The 20,820-nt window shown below is 42.2% G+C and overlaps 1 protein-coding gene across 1 annotated transcript; it reads left to right on the forward strand.

Annotated features, from left to right (window-relative positions):
• The first annotated feature begins 12,595 nt into the window (after positions 1-12,595).
• Positions 12,596-19,432, forward strand: LOC123670373. Its single transcript, XM_045603869.1, has 2 exons — positions 12,596-13,985; positions 19,140-19,432. Exons 1-2 carry the CDS (start codon positions 12,596-12,598, stop codon positions 19,430-19,432), a joined length of 1,683 nt encoding a protein of 560 aa, XP_045459825.1.
• Positions 19,433-20,820: the final 1,388 nt, after the last annotated feature.

Raw genomic sequence — 20,820 nt, forward strand, 5'->3', positions numbered from 1 at the left:
TTCATGATGATGTCGATCTTCTGTGCTGGAGGTTTGATACCGTCTTTTGAGACGTGGTATCCTAAGAATTGAACTTCTGTTTGACCGAAGTGACATTTCGATGGATTTATTGTGATGCCGTGTTCTTCAAGTCTTCGTAGCACGGTTCTGAGGTGTTCTCGGTGAAGATCTTCGTTTTCAGATGCAAGAAGTACGTCGTCGATGAAAGGAAATACGTAAGGCAGTCCGCTTAATACTTGATGTATGAATCGCTGGAATGTCTGCCCTGCGTTTTTTAAGCCTGGACACATTCTCGGGAATTCGAATAGTCCCATTGGCGTTATTATAGCAGTCTTTTCAATATCCTCTTCGCGAACGCAGAGTTGTTGATATGCTCTGTTGAGGTCTATCGTTGAAAATATTGTTTTCCCAGCGAGTTGATATGTGAAGTCCTTGACGCGTGGTACCGGATATCGATCGGCCTTGGTGATAGCGTTTAGACGGCGATAGTCACCACAGACGCGTATGTCTCCGTTCTTCTTAGGTACGACGTGAAGGGGTGACGCCCATGGGCTCTTGCTGGGGCGACATAGACCTTGTTCCATCATGTTTTGAAATTCTTTCCTGACTTGTTCATAGCGATGCGGTGGTATAGGACGTGCACGACAATGTACGGGTGGTCCTTCGGTTTCGATATAGTGCTGAACGTTGATCTTGCTGTTGTTTATGTTCATTGCAGTCAGTCTTGTTATGCCGGGGAATTCTGAGAGGATATCGTGGTAAATATTATTGCTGTCTATGCTTCGTACTGTAGGTATAGTTGTAGCTCGAACGGGTGCTTTGACTGTTAAATTAGTAATGTTATCGATAAGCTTCTTGTTTTTTAGATCGACGATGAGTTGATGATGCTTTAGGAAATCGGCTCCTAGTATCGGCTTTGACACGTCAGCGACTATGAACTTCCACTTGTATGGACGGCGAAGGCTGAGGTCTAGTTCGAGTGTTTTTTCACCGTACGTCGATATAGTGGTGTTGTTAGCGGCGTAGAGTTTGAATGGCAGCGGTGTAGTGAAGTGAGTTTTTTTCCTAGGTAGGACGGATATGTTAGCTCCCGTGTCTACCAAGAAAGATGTTCCTGTTTTCTTGTCTGTGACAAATAGGCGGTAGGAGTATTCTTGAGCGCCGGATTCCGCCTCTGCCAGCGTTCTCTCTAGTTTTCCGATTGCTTTCCTTTAGACGCGAAGGAACACGGTGACCTGCAGTTTCTTGCCTGGGCACCGTAACGTAGGTGGTAATAGCACGCTGACGATGGTGTGTTGTCTCTCGATCGCGATTTATATCGAGGGTTGTAGGAGCGGCTTCGAGAACGGTTTCTTCTGAAATTATGTTGCGGTTGTCTTGATTTTAATTTAGCGATTTCTATGGACAGTTTTCTTAATTCGTTTAATAGGTTCATGTTGATGGCGATATCTGATGGCTGGTCGATGGTGGCGGCTACGGCGGCGGGCAGGGATTCGGTGGTTCTTGATTGATCCATTTTTCACGAGCAGGGATTCTTCTTCTTTACTAGCAGGGATTCTTCGTGTTCTTCGTCGGGTCACCACTTTAGGGACTATTGTAGTGTCGCAATGAAAGTCTTCTCAGAAGGTGTCGATCGAATGTATTTGAATAAAAAATGGTAATATTTGTATAAAATAATAAACAATAAAAAGTAAGTATAACAATAGTTGATTAGTTTTTATGACCAATCGCAGATGTTTATTGTCGAGGCATTGCGTCTCTTTCTCGCGAGTAGCTCTCTTTTTCCGCACGTGCCGCTGTCGATTACTCATGCGCTTCGTCGCGAGTCGGAGGCACGGTAGCGCAGAGCGATAGCTATAAATAGATCATACGTTCCCGCGTCTCGCCCTTTTCGGCGGCGATCGGCGCGGCGAACGGATCTCTGACGTGTACTTCACTCGGCGGTGGCGTGATTGTACTTCGTGAAGATGTCCATGAAGAATAGTGCAAGTTAGCTTGAAGACTTGTGCGTGTGATTGCTGGTGCATCCGCTTGCATGGTGTGCTGTGCTATTTTCCAACAGTTCTTTTCAGAGCTAACAATCTTGTTTCACGAACATAAAAACAGCTCTTTTCAGAGCTACGTAGTTTCTGTTTCACGAACACGTCAATGCTTCTTGGTAATGGTAATGGTTAAGGTTATAAACGGTAAAGGTATCGGTATGGTTAAATGGTAAAGGTATCAGGTAAGTTATCTTGAAGCCTCATTGAATTACTATTACTACTTACGTAATAATAGTTCGATGTGATAGGTAGCCACACCTTGTATAGCTTCCCTTACACCCTCCGCCCTCCACCCCCAAAACCCCATAATTCGGTTTTTCCTAGTCTAAAGCTTACGGTACTAAAGAATATAGCCACCCCCTCTCTTCCCGTGGCTGTCGTAAGAGGCGACTAAGGGATAACACAGTTCCGCTACCACCTTGGAACTTAAAAAGCCGACCGGTGGCGGGATAACCATCCAACTGCTGGCTTTGAAATACATAGACCGAAGATGCAGTCACCAACCCGCCTGCCCAGCGTGGTGACTATGGGCAAAACACATGAGTTCACGTTATTTTTGGCGTAAACTTGTGGAGGCCTACGTCCAGCAGTGGACTGTATAGGCTGTAATAATAGTCTAAAGCTTAGCCTAATTGTGTTCGTAAACAAAAAAAAACCGACTTCAATTACATTGACAAGTAACACATCGTAGGTAGACGAAAAATCAGTCACGTAAATACGCATTATTAGATATAATCCAAAAACTACTTATTAGATCGCAATTACATTTAAATGGCAACTCACGACACACAACACCTTTTGATTAAAACCAAAATCATGAAAATTGTCCACCCAGTCAAAAGTTCTAAGGTTCTGAATCGAATTGAGAACCTCCTCTTTTTTTGGAAGTCAGTTAAAATTGGCGGCTCGCAGCTCGCAGTGCTGCCACACGCACGAGCGGAGGCGGGTTACGTGCAAAATTTCAAACTTGTCGGATTGCCAACGAACTTACTCGGCGGTTTTAAAGTACGCGTACTTAGGGTGACACACTGGCGAAAAAGGTCGTCGAGCCACAAGTACGCGAACTTACTCGCACGTCTATCACCCCCTTTACACTGCAAATTGAAGTCAATTTTGATCGTTGTACATTCAATTAACGTCTTTAATCATTTTTAAATATAAATAATGTTTTTTTTTTAGTTTATAATGAAATTAAAGCTCAAAATCACATTTACACAAAATTATACCTACTGAATATATTGTCCTACCTAATGAATATATTGTCAATATTTTCTTTCTTTCTTTGATATGTATTATTTCTGTTTTTGGTGTACAATAAAGTGTATTATTATTATTATTAATTATACACTGCAGTTTTGAGCACTAATAATTAAAAACTGTTTGAACAATTTGATCTTTGGTGAGCTTTTTAATATCGCGTGTTTCCTCCTCTAGCCCTTATGACCGCCTGCATTCGGTCTGGCATGCTTTGGATGACATTTATGATGTCCACTTGCGACAAGTTGCGCCACGCAATCAATGCAGCATCTTGAAGCTGGCTAAGAGTTTGTGGTGGGTTCGATGCTGTTTTAATTGTCCTTTTTAGCTTATCTCAAATATGCTATATTGGGTTTAAGTCGGGGCTGCGAGCTGGCCACTGTAATTTTTGAATACCAACCTCTTGAAGGTACTCATTTACCATATGAGCGACGCGAGGACGTGCATTATCATGCATTAAAATGAATTGGTCATATCCAATAAACCCTCCAAAGGGTAAAACATGTTCTTGAAGGATATCCTCGACGTATCGTGTTGCAGTTAGAGCGTTATTGACGATGACCAATTTTGTACGTGCATCAGAACTTACGCCACCCCATACCATTATAGAGCTTGCACCAAAACTCACTGTTGGAGTGGTAGTAATCGCCAGATATCGTTCACCTTTCCTTCTCCACGCACATTATCGACCATCAGATACATTAAAAGCGATCATGCACTCGTCTGTAAACAAAACCCCTGCCCATTGTTCATGAGACCAGTTAGTATGTTCGCGGGCAAATTGAAGTCGAGCTGCTCTAGCTAGTCTTCTTGCCCTTAAATTAACTTCTTCCATATATTTTCTCACCGTACGCTCACTAACATTTACATTCCAGGAGATTTGAAGCCGCTGCTGGATCTCGACAGCAGTAAGGAAGCAATTTATTAAAATCTGTAACACAATGAAGCGATCGTCATGAGCTGAGGTGCAACGTACACTACCACTACCTGGTCTGCGTGTGCAGAGGCTTGAGTCTTGGTACCGTTTTAGTGCATATTGCATCGAAGATCGCGATACATTATGGATAGTAGCCACTTCACGATGGGTCATCCCTTGTTCGACTAATGCCATTGTTTGTGCTATCTGACTTGGTGAAAAAGGCATTTTTATGGATTTTTAGGTGCCTTTAGATGTCTATTTATCACAATAAAACCAAAGAACTTCGATAACTTAACACTTGCAAATTCCAGAACACAATTCAAAACGTAGAGTTCGTCGGATAAATGACACGATTCAACTAAACTTCACAATTCAAACCGAAATGCACTTCAACTCAGTTAATTATCCTCTTAGGAATAACGTAAACATTATATCTACCCAATTAAACAATAAGAACAAAGTTAGACACACTTAAAAATTTGTTATCGCATGTTATTAGTTTGGCCAAGATTCCGTGCCGCTAGGTGTAATAGCAACAAAATAATATATTTAAAAGAATTTCAAAAACCACCTTAGTTTATTTAGTTTCTACCATAAAAAAAAATCAATGTTAGCTTTATGGCTATGGTTTAAATACGACAAGTCTGATATTTGAAAACTTAAGTTTAAAAATGTTAACTAGAAGTATGACTTTGAAAACAGATAAAAAACACTTCCTATCTGAATCTTTTGTATTCTAAGCAATAGTTAAACGGTATAATAGCCCCGCCAGTTGTTCGGAAAGTGACAAATAGAATTAACTAGTGTTAGAGTGAGATAGGGGAATCTTTTGTATTCTACACAATAGCTAAACGATATGATAGCCACAGAAAGCCATTCGGTAAGTTCGGAAAGTGTTGGCGCAACGGTCACAGCCATGGATTGTACCTGTTGCGCTGGCGGTTGCGGGTTCGATCCCCGCACATGACAAACATTTGTATTGACCATACAGGTGTTTGCCGTGGTCTGGGTGTTTGTGCAGTCCTTGTGGGTCACCCCACCGTGCTCCGGAGAGCACGTTAAGCTGTCGGTCCCGGTTTTTATCATGTACACTTGATAGCGATCGTTACTCATAGTAGGGAATATAACCGCTAACCCGCATTGGAGTAGCGTGGTAGATTAAGCTCTGATCCTTTTCCTACATGGGGAAAGAGCCCTATGCCCAGTAGTGGGATATTATAGACTGAAGCTACGCGGCCATACAGATGTTTGTCGTCGTCTGGGTGTTTGTACGGTTTTTGTTGGTCTCCCCACCGTGCCTCGGAGAGCACGTTAAGCCGTCGGCCCCGGTTGTTATCCTATACACCTGATAGCGATCGCTACTCATAGTAGGGAATATATCTGCCAACCCGCATTAGAGCAGCTTGGTGGATTAAGCTCTGATCCTTCTCCTATATGGGGAAAGAGGCCTATGCCCAGCAGTAGGATATTACAGGCTGATGCGATAATATCTTAAGCGTATATCAGCTTGCTGTATCTTAGTGGAAAGTTTGTCAGCTGGTATCTCGAAAGATGAAGTTTTTTTGAAGTTTGTTATGATGTCCAGAGTAATCGAGACTGCTGTCTTGACATACCTACTGTAATTTTATAACAACAACGATAACAATTTTAAATACATAACTAACAAAACACATGCAGCTTAAACCACTGGAAATGAAAATACGTAGGTAATAAGTAGGACAAATTTCTTTATTAATAAATTACAATCGCGATGGCTAGGTAGTAATATAAAAACGAGGTTCACCTAGTACATATTTGTGGGATAAAATAAGCATGCATGTGACTTAAAATAATTTGCATGGATGTCCCAATACTGTAACCACAATATAATGTGGAAACCTAGAAAGAAGCCGCAAAAATTGGCTCTGAACAATTTATGAGTTCATAATTATTGTGGTTTATTAATTAACAATTACATGTATTGGGTAATATAGGTACATATTTTAGAAGTTAGGATATTAAAAAGTTAGCATCATGAAATATAAGCAATTTAATAACTCTAGTTAAAAGTCTAGTGCCTAACGCTAACCTAGTAAATTTATTAAAAAGTTGTGCTAACAAAGTGTAAAGGATATTTGTATTATTTCTGTCTAATACAGAGCTTTTAAACAATTAAACACATACAAATTGTTATAATTTCGACAATCTATAGACATATAAATAACATGTTGTATGTATTTTACGGTACGTCAGTGTGTACCTAATAATAAACGTTATTTTGATATGAATTTAAGTAAAAATAATATTAGAAGCAATGAACAGAAGTTAAGAGACGTAGGCACCCTCCGATTTCCACAATTCATAACTTTTCATAATTTTATTTGCAAAATAACTCACAGCTCTATAACACATAATTTTAAATCATTTTGAATAAATAAATGCTTGCAAAACTACCCAGTTGATGTGATAATATCGCTATGCTATCATAATCTGTATAATCATATAACAATAATCCACAATCCAAAAATACACAATCCGTCCTTACCTACTCACTACCGTCCCATATATATATTACCTTTTTTATCCAAGATTATTGAATCCGTTGTCCACCGTCAATTATCCTCATTTCTAACTGAGCACGATCTTTTTGATCCACTGCAATCGGGTTTTCGAGCGGGCCGCAGTACATCGACAGCTCTTTTAAAGATCACTGAAGATATTAGAGAGGGTATGGAGAACAAATGTATAACGGTATTAGTCCTAATAGATTTCAGTAATGCATTTAATGCGGTCGACCACGATCTGCTTCTAGCACTCCTGACTCGTTATTCTATCTCGGTTGCCGCTATTAAGTGGTTTTCTTCATATAGTCGCGGGCGTAGGCAAGCTATTCGTACTGACGAGGGAAATTCTGATTTGTGCGAAATGGCTGCTGGTGTTCCTCAACGCGGCATATTATCTCCTTTATTATTTTCTCTTTTTATTAATTCAATTACTTCTTATTTAAAATGCCAGTACAACGTTTATGTCGATGGCCTGCAGCTATATACAGACAAAGGTTAGCGATCTACATTAATAATAATAATAATAAACCACTTTATTGCAACTAAAGATAGTATAACATAGCAAACCTTAATTCTAGATACATATAGTGCAATGGGCGATCTTATCACTAAATAGCGATCTCTTCCAGATTACCCAACAGAAAAAAGCTAGCAGTGTAACGGGCTTGCGCAAGAGTAATAAAGTTTAATCAAAATACATATATAAATGTCTACAAACATACATACATATATACACATGCAACTAAAATACAATAATTAAATAAATCATATAAATTTATATATATTTATATACACACATTCATACATATATACAAACACGGGTACACAAATACATACATACACATACACATATACATACACATACATATACACACATATATACATATGTATATACATATACACAAAAACAAACATGTAAATACACATACATAAGCCAATGAATAAACGTACGCGTTAGAGAGATGGGTACAAACAGTGAAAATAAGTGTGCATAGACATGCTATTCAAGTCATAGTGAGGTAGAAATGCTTTACGCGGTTTTTAAAGACAAATATAGAAGGAGACTGACGAATTACTGATGGTAGTGCATTCCACAATTCAACAGCCTTTAACGTAAAAGATTTAGAATACGAACTCGAGTTATGAATTGGCACACTCAATTTGTTGTCGTTTTGAGAGCGAAGGCATAGATGAAGGGAAGGGTTGCCAAGGAAAGAAAATCGTTCTTTGAGGTATAGCGGTGAAGTAGGATAGAAAAGGGTTGTGTAGAGGAGAGACAGAATATGTAAGTTACGTCGATGTTTTATTGGCAGCCATCCAAGCCTAGAGCGATACTGTGATATGTGGTCAAACTTCTTTAAACTGAATATATATCTTATACAAAGGTTTTGCAGGCGGTCGAGTTTATTAATCAGTTCCTCCGACAAGTCTGGATAGCATGCATCCGCATAGTCCAAGATTGGCATCATAAGACTGTTGACTAGCGATATTTTAGTCTTAATAGGTAGGAAATTTTTCCATCTTTTCAGAGAATGAAAAGTTGCGAAAATTTTGCGACTAATTTCAGCAATTTGTGGACGCCAAGAGAGAGAGCTGTCAACAATAACCCCGAGATTTTTTATCACGTTGGAGTAACATACCACGGAGCCATCGAATATAACGTCAGGAAGGTTATAGCGAGCAATCTTTGCTAGTTGTTTAGAAGTACCTAAAATAGAGAACTGTGACTTGCTGGAATTTACAGACAATCCAAACGACCGACTCCAGTTGGTGATAGTGCTCAGGTTAGAATTTAGGGTGTTTATAGCTTCTACAATATTCTCAACAGGCGCTGTCAAATAAACCTGCAAGTCATCAGCGTAAAGATGAAAGGAGATGGAGAGAAGTTCAGTAACAGTGTTTATAAAGATAGAGAATAGTAGTGGAGAGAGCACGCTACCCTGGGGAACCCCAGCACTGAGACGGCAATACGAGGAATCGCGACCTCCGGCACAGATACGCTGTTGACGCCCGAACAGATAAGAATGGAACCATTCTATGACTTCAGCGGATACATTAATGGACTCTAAAATAGCTAGGAGTATGTCGTAGTCAACGGTGTTAAATGCATTGCTGAAATCCAGTAATGCTAGTATGGTTACTTGCTTGTTATCTATTCCAAACCGAATGTCGTCGAAAACCTTCGCAAGTGCCGTCACAGTGCTATGGCCGGGTCGGAAACCGGACTGGAAAGGGCTCAAGATATTGTGTTTAGTTAAGAACAAGGTAAGTTGGAAGTGAATGATTCGTTCAAGGATTTTAGATAAGAAAGGAAGTATAGATATAGGTCGATAGTGTGAGGGTAATGAAGGATTGGAGAGTTTAGGGATTGGTATGACATTAGCAAGACGCCAAACACTAGGGAAAGTTCTACATTCTAACTATTCATCTTATAAATCAAGATTTAATGCGTATACACAACTGGTCATTTAATCATGGTATAGCTCTCAATGTCGCCAAGTCCTAAGCGATTATTGTGGGCAGTTCTCGGCAACTGGCCTTGATTGATACAAATTCTTTACCGAACCTGATTTTTGATAGATACTCAATACCACTTGCCTCAAAGATTAAGGATCTGGGCATAATTATTGATAAATCCCTTTCTGATCAAGTAAATGAAGTTTCACGTAAATTCTACTCAACATTGCATCCTTTACTACACTTTAAGCATTTTCTTACCGACTAAGGCCAAGCTCCACTTGGTGAATACCTTACTTTTGCCCATAATCGACTACGGTCATGTCTGTTGTCTGGACTTCAATTAGATCCATTTGAACAAACTTGATTGATTGCTCAATACCTGCATTCGTTTCATTTTCGGGTTGCGGAAGTATGATCATATTTCCCATTACAGATCTCTCCTTAAATGGCTACCAATCCGTGAGCATAGGAACTTGAAAATTTTTTGTTTACTCTTCACTATTCTATCCCATCCTACTACCCCTTCTTACCTTAACTGTAAGTTCACTTTCCTTTCCGAATCTCATGAAAGATCTCTCCGCTATTCAAATAATCTCTTTCTACTCCTATTCATCGGTCTGGGTTTTTGTCTTATTCATCTGGTATTCGTTAGCTGAGTCCATCCGTATGTATGTATTTATGTATGTATGTGTGTATGTATGTATGTGTGTATGTATGTATGTGTGTATGTATGTATGTGTGTATGTATGTATGTATATATGTATGTATGTTTTTTTTTTTTTTTTTTTTTTTTTTTTTTCTTGCGTGAGGAGGAAAAAATCTTTCAAAGACTACGCCGTGAAAGATGGTGGTCGGTAGTGTGGGATTTCCACCCACTAAAAAAACCCCCTCGCTCTCCAGCCTCTGATCCCTACGGTACCGCCGTTAGGCATTACTTCGCAGGGGGAGGAACCAGCTGCCGCTCTTCCTTCAGGTACGTAAGATATTATATCTCTTTTTAGCTTCTGTCTTTTGCTCTCTCTCTTTCTATGGAACGCAAGTCAGTGAGGACCTCTGTAACAAACGCACTGATAGCGTTCCAAGCAGCCTCGGTGGACACCATTGCCTCCACCACAGTCTCTGGTTGGATTCTCCGGCCGAGGATGCTCTCCAGTTTATCACGCTGAGGGTTGTACCGTGGACACACAAAGAAAACGTGCTCCGCATCCTCAATGACTCCCAGGCAAGACGGGTACTCCGGAGAATCATCGTGTTTGAAGCGATGGAGGTAAGCCCGAAAGCAGCCATGTCCCGATAACATCTGTGTAAGGTAGTAGTTGACCTCGCCATGACTCCGGTTCAGCCAAATGTCGATCCTCGGTATGAGACGGTGCGTCCACCTACCCTTCACCGCGGCGTCCCACTGTTGTTGCCATCGGGCTATGCTGTTCCGCCGCTCTTCAGTTCTGAGCTCCTCAGCGCTCAGTGTGGTTGACCTCTTCTGTTGGTATAGGGTTCGTCTTTCCTCGACTAGAACTTTAAGGGGTAAAGTTCCGGAGATGACAAACACTGCTTCCTCTGAAACTGTGCGGAAGGCACTGGCCACTCGTAAGGTGCCCCGACGATACACCGGTCCAGCCTTTCTCCATGACTTCTGGGTGTCTAGTGCGTCCGCCCAAATGGATACCCCATATGTTAGCACTGATGTGACCACTGAAGACAGTAGTCGTCTCCTACTCTGCTTTGGGCCTCCGATGTTAGGCATCAGCCGTGCCAGGCTAGCAACCAGTGTTGATGCTTTGGCACTCACGTGTTCGACTTGTTGCTTAAAGTTGAGTCGGGCATCAACCATCACTCCCAGATATATATGTATGTATGTCTGTATGTATGTATGTTTTTTTTTCTTGCGTGAGGAGGAAAAAATCTTTCAAAGACTACGCCGTGAAAGATGGTGGTCGGTAGTGTGGGATTTTCACCCACTAAAAAAACCCCCTCGCTCTCCAGCCTCTGATCCCTACGGTACCGCCGTTAGGCATTACTTCGCAGGGGGAGGAACCAGCTGCCGCTCTTCCTTCAGGTACGTAAGATATTATATCTCTTTCTAGCTACTGTCTTTTGCTCTCTCTCTTTCTATGGAACGCAAGTCGGTGAGGACATCTGTAACAAACGCACTGATAGCGTTCCAAGCAGCCTCGGTGTATGTATGTATGTGTATGTGTATGTATGCAAGGTTGTATCTGTTTACTTATGTTTATATTTTTATGGTATATATATATGAATTAGCGTCTTAGGTGCGACAAAGCCAGCCCTGCGGTCACCAACCCGCCTGCCCAGCGTGGTGACTATGGGCGGCACGCACGAGTTCACGCATTTTTGGCGCGAACTTGTGGAGGCCTATGCCCAGCAGTGGACTGCAATAGGCTGGAATGATGATTTATATGAATTTATTTGCTCATGTATATACTAAGCCACTAACTTTACTTTATATTTCCTCCCTTTATTTTTCTTCTTTATCTGAATTTTTCTGAATCGTTGGAGTAGACGGGTCCTGGACGTTGGAATAGACGAGTCCTGGAGTGAAGGCCGCGTCTTGGCAAACGCAGTGTGGGACTTTAATTATATAATTTGAGGTGGGCAATTTAAAAGGGCAACGTAGTTGAATTGAGCTATTCAAAATCTATCAATTAGTATTTTTTTAATTACAAATATCATTATTTTGCAGGCTGGGGTGGGGTATGTAAAAAACTATTTGGAGATACGACATAGACTACAGGCAATTTTTTTTCTAATATGTAGATAGAATTGTTTGATTGATTTTTGGGGACTGAGTCGCCCTCGTCCGTAGGTGTATACCCCGTTGTGAAACCCTACACGTGGTCCCTGGGTGGTGCTAATCAGGTGACATACTGGTGGTAGGCTCTGGCCGACGGCTCGCGACCACCCACCGAACAAAGTCGTACCGTCAAGCGGTTTCGTGTTTCGGTACGTTGATCGGTGTAGCCGACTGAGAATTTGGGTCGAAAAAGTTGTTCCGCGCGAATTGGCCAGTCTGACTGGCACTGGTACCGCTGCGCTGTGGTGATTGGTTCTGGAGGGTAGCGGGATCCGAGGCACGGTGCACCGCTGGCCGACCGCAGGTAGTTGGGGGCCCAATTAATGTGCCAGCCACACACGAAAGGCTGCCCCGCCAACTGTCGAAAAATCCCGGGATGCGCCATCGTGCCGGTTGGCGACCGGATGAGAGGGCCCGGTGGACATCTCCGGGGGGGCTCGGGCGTCCCCGCAGTCTCCAGTCCAATCCCCTTTTCCATCGTAGTGATTCGGTGAAAGTCTGAGGGTTAGTAGTGTGGAGCCTCGTTTCACTTCCTTTTTCTCACCTTCCTTCACTCGCCTTTATGAAAAAGAGTAACAGTATTAACAAGACAGCACAGCGGTTGCACTCCCTCTCACTCTCAGTGCACCTCTCTAACATTCGAGGTTTGCACTCCAATCTCGTTGCAGTCCACCACCATCTTGAGACTGAGAAACCGGCCCTACTGTTCCTCTCGGAGACGCAGATCGGCAGCCCGTCTGACACAGCATACTTGTGTTACCCGGGTTATACCTTGGAGCATAATTTTAAACCACACGCGGGTGTTTGCTTATATGCCCGCGACGACATATGCTGCCGGCGTCTTCGTAATCTTGAAGATCCCAGCTTCTCTAACTTATGGGTTTTGGTGGACACAGGAGTGGAGAAAATTCTTTATGTCTGTGTTTACCGTTCGCACAGCGGAGATCTGGAGACAACCAGGCTTATTCAACACCTTAGTGAGGCGGCTGATGCGGCTCAGCACCGGTATCCTACTGCTCAATTGGTAATGCTGGGGGACTTTAACGCCCACCACCAAGAGTGGCTATTCCCATACCAGCACACTGACCACGCTGGTAGAGAGATTCGCAATCTCGCTTTAGCGCTCAATCTCACCCAGCTGGTCCAGGAAGCAACAAGGGTACCCGATGTTGACTCGCATACTGCCAACTGTTTGGACCTTTTCCTGACAACAGATCCTGACCGCTATTCGGTTTCGGTCTCATCGCCTTTAGGCAGCTCTGACCACTGTCTGGTGAAGTCCATATCCGTCCATTCACCGCCCTTACCCTGCCCCAAAGGCACCCGTAGAATATGGCGATACAAGTCAGCAAACTGGGATGAGATGCGTTCTTTCTTTGCATCGTACCCATGGCGACAGATTTGCTTCTCCTCCGATGATCCCTCATCTTGTGCGAATGCTGTGGCTGATGTTCTGCGTCAGGGAATGGAGTATTACATACCATTCACTGACGCATCAGCATCCGTGGCAGCTCGACCCTGGTTTAATTCTGACTGTTCTCGTGCTGAAGCAGAAAAGAACACTGCTTACTTGGCCTGGGTCGACGCTCGTAACCACAAGACAACAGACGTGGGTCAGAGGAAGAAAGCCTATAACAGAGCCACTAAGTCCTGCAAGAAGGCTCTGCAGAAGGCTCGATTTGACCACATTGGCAGAATTGGGACTAGACTTGCGTCATACCCACCTGGTAGTAAAGCCTTTTGGTCCCTGGCTAAAGCGGCCGAATCGAACTTCTGTCGCCCCTCACTACCTCCACTGATAAAACCCGATGGATCACTAGCCCACACCGCTGAGGAGAAGGCAAACTTGTTTGCTAATCTCTTTGCGGAATCCTCGCGTCTTGATTTAGGCAGCGCCACACCTCCAACTTCTTCGATTCGATGCGAGACGTCTATGTCTGAAGTCCGAATCCGTCAAAAAGAGGTCCTTAAAACCTTGCGCAATCTGGACGTAAATAAAGCTAGTGGTCCTGACGGAATACCTGCCATAGTACTCAAAACTTGTGCGCCTGAGTTGTCTCCAATCCTGACACGTCTGTTTCGTCTCTCTCTAGCGACAGGACAAGTGCCGAAAGCCTGGAAGCAAGCTAACGTGCAGCCTGTGCCCAAAAAGGGCAGTCGAGCTGACCCTGTCAATTACAGACCTATTTCCATAACGTCCATACTCTGTAAGAGTATGGAACGTATACTGAATAACCGGCTCCTGGCACACCTTGAGAAGAACGATCTCCTTAGCGACCGACAGTTTGGTTTTCGCCGTAATCGGTCCACGGGTGATCTTCTGGCGTATGCCACACACATTTGGAGTGAGGCTATCGAGAAACACGGGGAAGCCATTGCGGTCTCGCTCGATATCTCGAAGGCATTTGACAGGGTCTGGCATGACGGCCTTATTAGCAAACTTCCTTCATACGGCCTACCCACTTCTCTCTGTGTTTGGATATCTGACTTCCTGAGGGATCGATCGATCCGCGTTGTCATAGACGGTTGCGATTCCGATCGTTTGGCCATCAATGCCGGGGTTCCTCAGGGGTCTGTACTCTCGGCAACGCTATTCTTGCTGCACATCAACGACCTGCTCAAACCCGGAACTTTTGGGTATGCAGATGACAGCACCGTTGTCGAGCGTTACGTGTCCAACGCACGAGCGAGTGGGTCTGAGATCCAATCGCTGAGGGAAGCTATGATTCAGCGTCTGAACTTGTCCCTTAAAGCTGTCTCCGATTGGGGTGACGCAAACCTGGTCAAGTTCAACGCCTCTAAGACCCAGGCGTGTCTTTTTTCGGCAAAGCGGAGTCCTTTCCATCTGACTCCCTCTTTCCGCGGTGTGCCCGTGCCCATAACCGACCGCCTAGAGCTTCTTGGCGTTACTTTGTCATCCACCCTCAATTTCGGCTCATACATAGAGACAAAGGCTCAAACAGCTGCCAGAAAACTGGGCGTCCTCTCGAAGGTGAGACAGTACTTCACTTCGGAACAGCTTCTAAATTTATATCAAGCGCAAGTTCGATCATGCATGGAGTACTGCTCTCATCTTTGGGATGGCTCAGCCAAGTACCAGCTGGAGCTTCTCGAGTCGATTGAGAGACGAGCCAGGAGGCTCATCGGTGATGATGCACTGGTCGCTGCAAAGCTGCAAAGCTTGCATCATCGACGGAGGGTGGCCGGCCTATCGGTTTTTTATCGGATACACTTCGGAGAGTGTGCGCAGGAACTCCATAACTTGATTCCCCCTTCGCCCTTCCATCATCGTACAACCAGACGCTCTGCGTTACGCCACCCTTATATGGTTGACATTCCCCTTATACGCACTAAGCGATTCGCTAGTACATTCTTGATCCGTACAGCCAAAGAATGGAACTCTCTACCAGCGTCTGTGTTTCCAGAAAATTATAACCTGGGGATCTTTAAGTCGCGAGTGAATAGGTTACTTCTAGGTAAGCGTGCTCCATCTTAGACCGCATTTTAACTTATCATCAGGTGAAATAGTGGTCAAACGCAAGCCTATCATTGTATAAAAAAAAAAAAAAAAAAAAAATTGTAAAAAAAATTCATTTAACAATATTTTTCAAACTCCTATATCTTTTGATGCATACAATATTCTAAATTGTTCAAAGTGTGAAAGAACTGCTCAAGTTGCATTTATAATTGCTCAACTACAGTTTGGAACAGCTCCACTTTCCTTAATTTTTAACATATATACTATATTCCATATTTTTCAATGACTTTTTTGATTTTTAATGAAATAATTTAAGGTGAGCAATTCAAAGGGACAACGTAGTTGAATTGAGTTATTGAAAATCTATCGATTAGTATTTTTTTTATTACAAATATCATTATTTTGCAGGCTGGGGTGGGGTAGGTGTCAAGCGTGCTTTAAAAAAATTTGCTTCAAAAAAAGACCCAGATTAAATGCATTTTTACTTTAGGGATGCCATAATAAACAGATTATAAAATAAAAAGTATAAAACCTTACAGAATAAAAAAAATAACGTAATGACATTTGACATTTGAATAATTTAAACAATAGATACATAGATCCATTGATAATTTTATACTTACTATACAAAATGGTACTCGGTAAAAAACAGTTTGAACAACTATCAGGTTTTATGACATCGATCTTATGTTTCAACCTAGCTGGTTTTGTGAGTATAGTGTATTGCACAGATTGGAAAGTGATCTGCTCCTATATTCCGTTTTATAAAAGAAAATTTTCTGATGATACTACGAAAGAATAAAATTTGTCAACAATGTAATAATTTAAAAGCTATATGTATAGAGAACATCAACATTCATGACATTATTATTGTAACTGGATTCAACAGCACGCGTTATATAGGGGCCACGTGCTTACTTGTTCTTGATATCATTTGAATCTCGAAAGGGAGTTTAATGACTAGTTTAAGAGATCAGGTGGGTTGGGATTTTTGTAGTAAAATGTCAACCGGCTCGCGTGCACCCGGCTCATGCATAAGCGCACCCGCAGCTGCCTTTTGCCCTCGGCCCTCCTCCGACGTGTGCACTCACCCTCTGAATAAATAACACCTCTTTCATTTTATTGTAATGTTCATGTTTTTTAATATAATAGAGCATAAAAATAAAAAGTGCTTAAAACTTGCTTGTCCCGTTATTTTAATTACATATAAGTATAAAAACACAAAAGCTACAATAACAATAGGCTTGTAGGTTTTATAAAAAGAGTTATTGAAATAAATAAAATTTTGAATACAGTAAAACAAATAACAAAAAAAAAAACTCATCTCACGGCCATACCTATACTTATAATCAAAAATGTCGCCAAGAAAACATCGTCAAGATTTTATGATTTATGTATAAATACTAGCTGACCCCACAAACGTACTTATATAGTCCGTCTATTACAAACGATTTAGACAATGTCAGACAGGCACTGTGTCGCCTTGGAAAAAATCAAAATCAAAATCAAAAATAGCTTTATTCAAATAGGCTCCAAGAGCACTTTCGAATCGTCATTTTACAAATTAAAACTTTAAAAATTAATTATTATTTTTGTAAAAGTGAAGCTACCACCGATACGGAATGTAGATTCTGCAGAGAAGAATCGGCAAGAAACTCCGCAGTTACTCTTTTGAAAATAATATATAAACTGTGTTTTATAACAAAATTAGAAACATGTTGCATGAAATACAGCGTCACTAAGTCCACACATCTTTACCAACTATGTAATCCTGCACCGAGTAATAAGCTTTATCTATTAATACACTTCAGGAAGACGCAGAGTTGCCTAAGCTCTGCACCACCCTTTCGACCTCACTGGCTAGGCCCACAGGAATAACGAGTCGATACGTGTAGAGCCAGTTCGGCTGCAGGAGTCCTTCGCGTTTTAGAGCTATGTCACGAATGCTTGACGAAGACCCCATTCTGGGTTTCAAATGAAGTTTTCCTTCTCCAGGACCCTGACCCTGTTGAGTTGTCTGGAAGAAATGGCTAAATAGCCATAAGTCCGCCCATTGTACTTCACAGTCTGTAAATATTTTTTAAATGTGTTTATTGTTTAAAATGTAGTTGGGGTGTACAATAAAGTATAAATTAATAAATAAATAAATAAGAAAGGGGGTGGTGCTATTCTACACGGCCGACACCACACGGCATACTATTCCGGATCTCCTACTATTACGTTATAAATTAAAATGCTGCTAAACTTGAATAATGACAAGATTCGAATAACTACTAGAGAAGTGCCCTAGTGTTGTAATAATAATATAATTATGTTTGCTCGCAAACGAAAAAAAAACCGACTTCAATTACATCGACGAGTAATACAAAGTGGATTGACGAAGAAATAGTCAAGTAACTACACGTTATCAAAGATTACTCAAAAAGTAGTTATCAGATCTCAATAAAATTTATATATGACCCCATGACAAACATCAGCTTTCGATTAAATTAAAAATTATTAAAATCGGTACACCCAGTAAAAAGTTATTGCGGATTTTCTAGACTTTCCCTCGATTTCTCTGGGATCCCATCATCAGATCCTAGTTTCCTTATCATGGTACTAAATTAAGGATATCTTCTTTCAAACAAAAAAAGAATTATCAAAATCGGTAGATCCAGTAGAAAGTTATGCGGTATAATACAACGTAGGTCGACGAAAAAAGCGTCAAGTAAAAACGCATTATTAGATATAACTCGAAAAGTAGTTGTACGATTTTATTTTTGTGTTACCCACACATTAGGAACTCTAAACATTTTTGAATATCATATCAAAAATTGACCGCTCCAGCGGGGTTCGAACCCGCGTCTCCGACTGACCGTGTCGGCGCTCTAGCCAATTAAGCTATGGAACGATGTACCCGCTAGAGCGAAATTTTTGATATGATGATTTTTATTTTCGGTTTAAGCGAACCGTGGCGCCGTCTATAGTGAGTTCTTTACAGAGACCCGTAACTATTCAAAGTTTCATATTACAATGAAAATCTTTGACAGGAGACGACACCATGCTATTTTTAATATGTACGATTTTATTTTTGTGTTACCCACACATTAGGAACTCTAATCATTTTTGAATATCATATCAAAAATTGACTAGAGCTAGAGCGCCGACACGGTCAGTCGGAGACGCGGGTTCGAACCCCGCTGGAGCGGTCAATTTTTGATATGATATTCAAAAATGTTTCGAAAAGTAGTTGTTAGATCTCAAATAAATTTAAATGAGACCAATTGAAACACACCACCTTTCGATTAAAAAAAAATGTCGAAATCGGTCCACACGGTCAAAAGTTCTGATGTAACATACATTTAAAAAAAAAAATACAGTCGAATTGAGAACCTCCTCCTTTTTTGGAAGTCGGTTAAAAATGTACAAATGATAATGAAAGCTTTGAATTTCTAACCAGTGACATAGAACCTAAAAGAGAACGCAAAATAATAGAAAAACTAACTTTTTTTTTCAAATAAAATACTTTTAATATTAATGTTGTCGCGGTGTTGCTGGACCACATCGCGAACGCCTTCAACAGCCTCCCACATGCAGTGATTCCGGAGGCACTGAAATTCCCCGGAGTGCCCCTGTATCTGAGGAGGACCGATTTTCGAGGCCTACTTTGCGATCTTTCTGATCGAAAATCACACATCGGGTCGGACATCGGGTACAACTGGATGGGTGTCATCTGTTACGCGGATGGGTATCATCTGCTACGTGGATGACATCCTCGTTTACTCCCGAGGACGAGACTACAAGAAGGCGGCGCGGCTGACCAAGGTCGGACTCGACCTCGTGATCAGCCACATAAAGAGTTTGGGGCTTCAGGGAATTGACGAGACCGAAGCCCTCCTCTTACGCGGGACTGGACCCCTACCGGGGGCTACCCTGTAGATCGGAGAAGGGAGAGTCAGGATACCCCCCAAGTGAAATATCTGGGGCTCATTCTTGACGGAGGGTGGACCTTCGGCCCACACTTTGCTATGGTGGGACCGAAGCTCGTGAAGGTGGCGAGTGCACTAGGCAGACTTAGGAGGCGATGACCTGATGTCACGACTGTGGCGCGGCGGTGGACTCGACCCAGCACACCTTCGAGGTGTACCCGAGATGGGCGGCGTTGCGTTGCAATTTGATGACAGTCCTCGGAGGGGATTTGTACTCCCGAGCGTCATCACCACGATGCTCGGCGATGATGAGTCCTGGAAGGCGATGGGGACTTCTTCTGCGAGACGGTAATGTCCCAGAAGAATGACGAGCGGGTGAGAGAGAAGGCCGCCGACGAGGCCTCCCTTCGCAGGCGACGTACGGGGGTGCGTAGAAGGCGCTACTTAAAGTGCTTTCAGTAACGCCTCTGTGCCAGGGTCGGGTTGGGATGGGAATTCCGTCCTGCTAGACACGGCGTCATCGGGATTGTTCAAAGGTGAGCCGAACAATCCGTATGAAGAAGAAGTCCGGCCTTTTCGCCTAGACCAGTCTGTCGCTGGAGGGATCCTGTTGCCTGCAGATCCGAGACCCTACAATTAAAGCGGCTGAAAGCTCCCGCAGGGGTTTGGTCGGTATTGGTCCCCCAAGTGCTGAGGCTGACATACGGCCTAGGGCTTCCTACCCGGGCGTCCTGGATATCACCCCTAAATGTGTCCCCCTGCGATACAATATATACTTTTCATCAAAAAAATCGAAACACCTTGCAAATTTATGTTTTGTAACGATTATCAGTTTTTTTATTATTTACGAATAAATATCAACTGTCGCTTATTAGTGAGTTTTATGAGGTTTTCAAATTCTAATGTTATTGTTCTAAATTCAAATTAAATTTTCATAGATTTCGTGTTTTCTTTAATGAGTCATTTTTATTTTGTATGGAGAACGAAGGCAATGAATGAAACAACACATGTAGGTAAAAAAAAAAAACTGAAAAACTTTTAATAAATAATGTTTAACTAGTGTTCCCTCCTCAAGCTCTTATCACAGCTTCCATCCGGTTTTTCATCGATCGGTTGAGAGTTACGATGACATGCTGTGAGATGTTATCCCATTCTTCCTGAATGGCACTTTTCAGCTGGTCAAGTGAGTCTGGGGTAGGATCTTTTGCTCGGATTTGCCTCTTTAGTTGATCCCAGAGATGTTCAAATGGATTCTTGTCCGGGCTCCTTGCTGGCCATTCCATTATAGAGATACCGACTTCGGTAAAGTAATTACGTACGACGCTCGCGGTGTGGGCTCTGGCGTTATCGTGCATAAATGTGAACTCGTTGCCGATAAAGTCTGCATAGGGCATCACG

This window comes from Melitaea cinxia, chromosome 4 (genome assembly GCF_905220565.1).
Source record: "Melitaea cinxia chromosome 4, ilMelCinx1.1, whole genome shotgun sequence".
Classification (NCBI taxonomy): Eukaryota; Metazoa; Arthropoda; class Insecta; order Lepidoptera; family Nymphalidae; genus Melitaea; species Melitaea cinxia.

Excerpts from the sequence above, each read along its gene's own strand:
- LOC123670373 (XM_045603869.1), top strand. The coding sequence starts at position 12,596 with ATGAAAAAGAGTAACAGTATTAACAAGACAGCACAGCGGTTGCACTCC. Across the intron at positions 13,986-19,139 it reads TATGTCTGAAGTCCGAATCC|GACCGATTTTCGAGGCCTAC; the intron begins GTCAAAAAGAGG and ends GTATCTGAGGAG.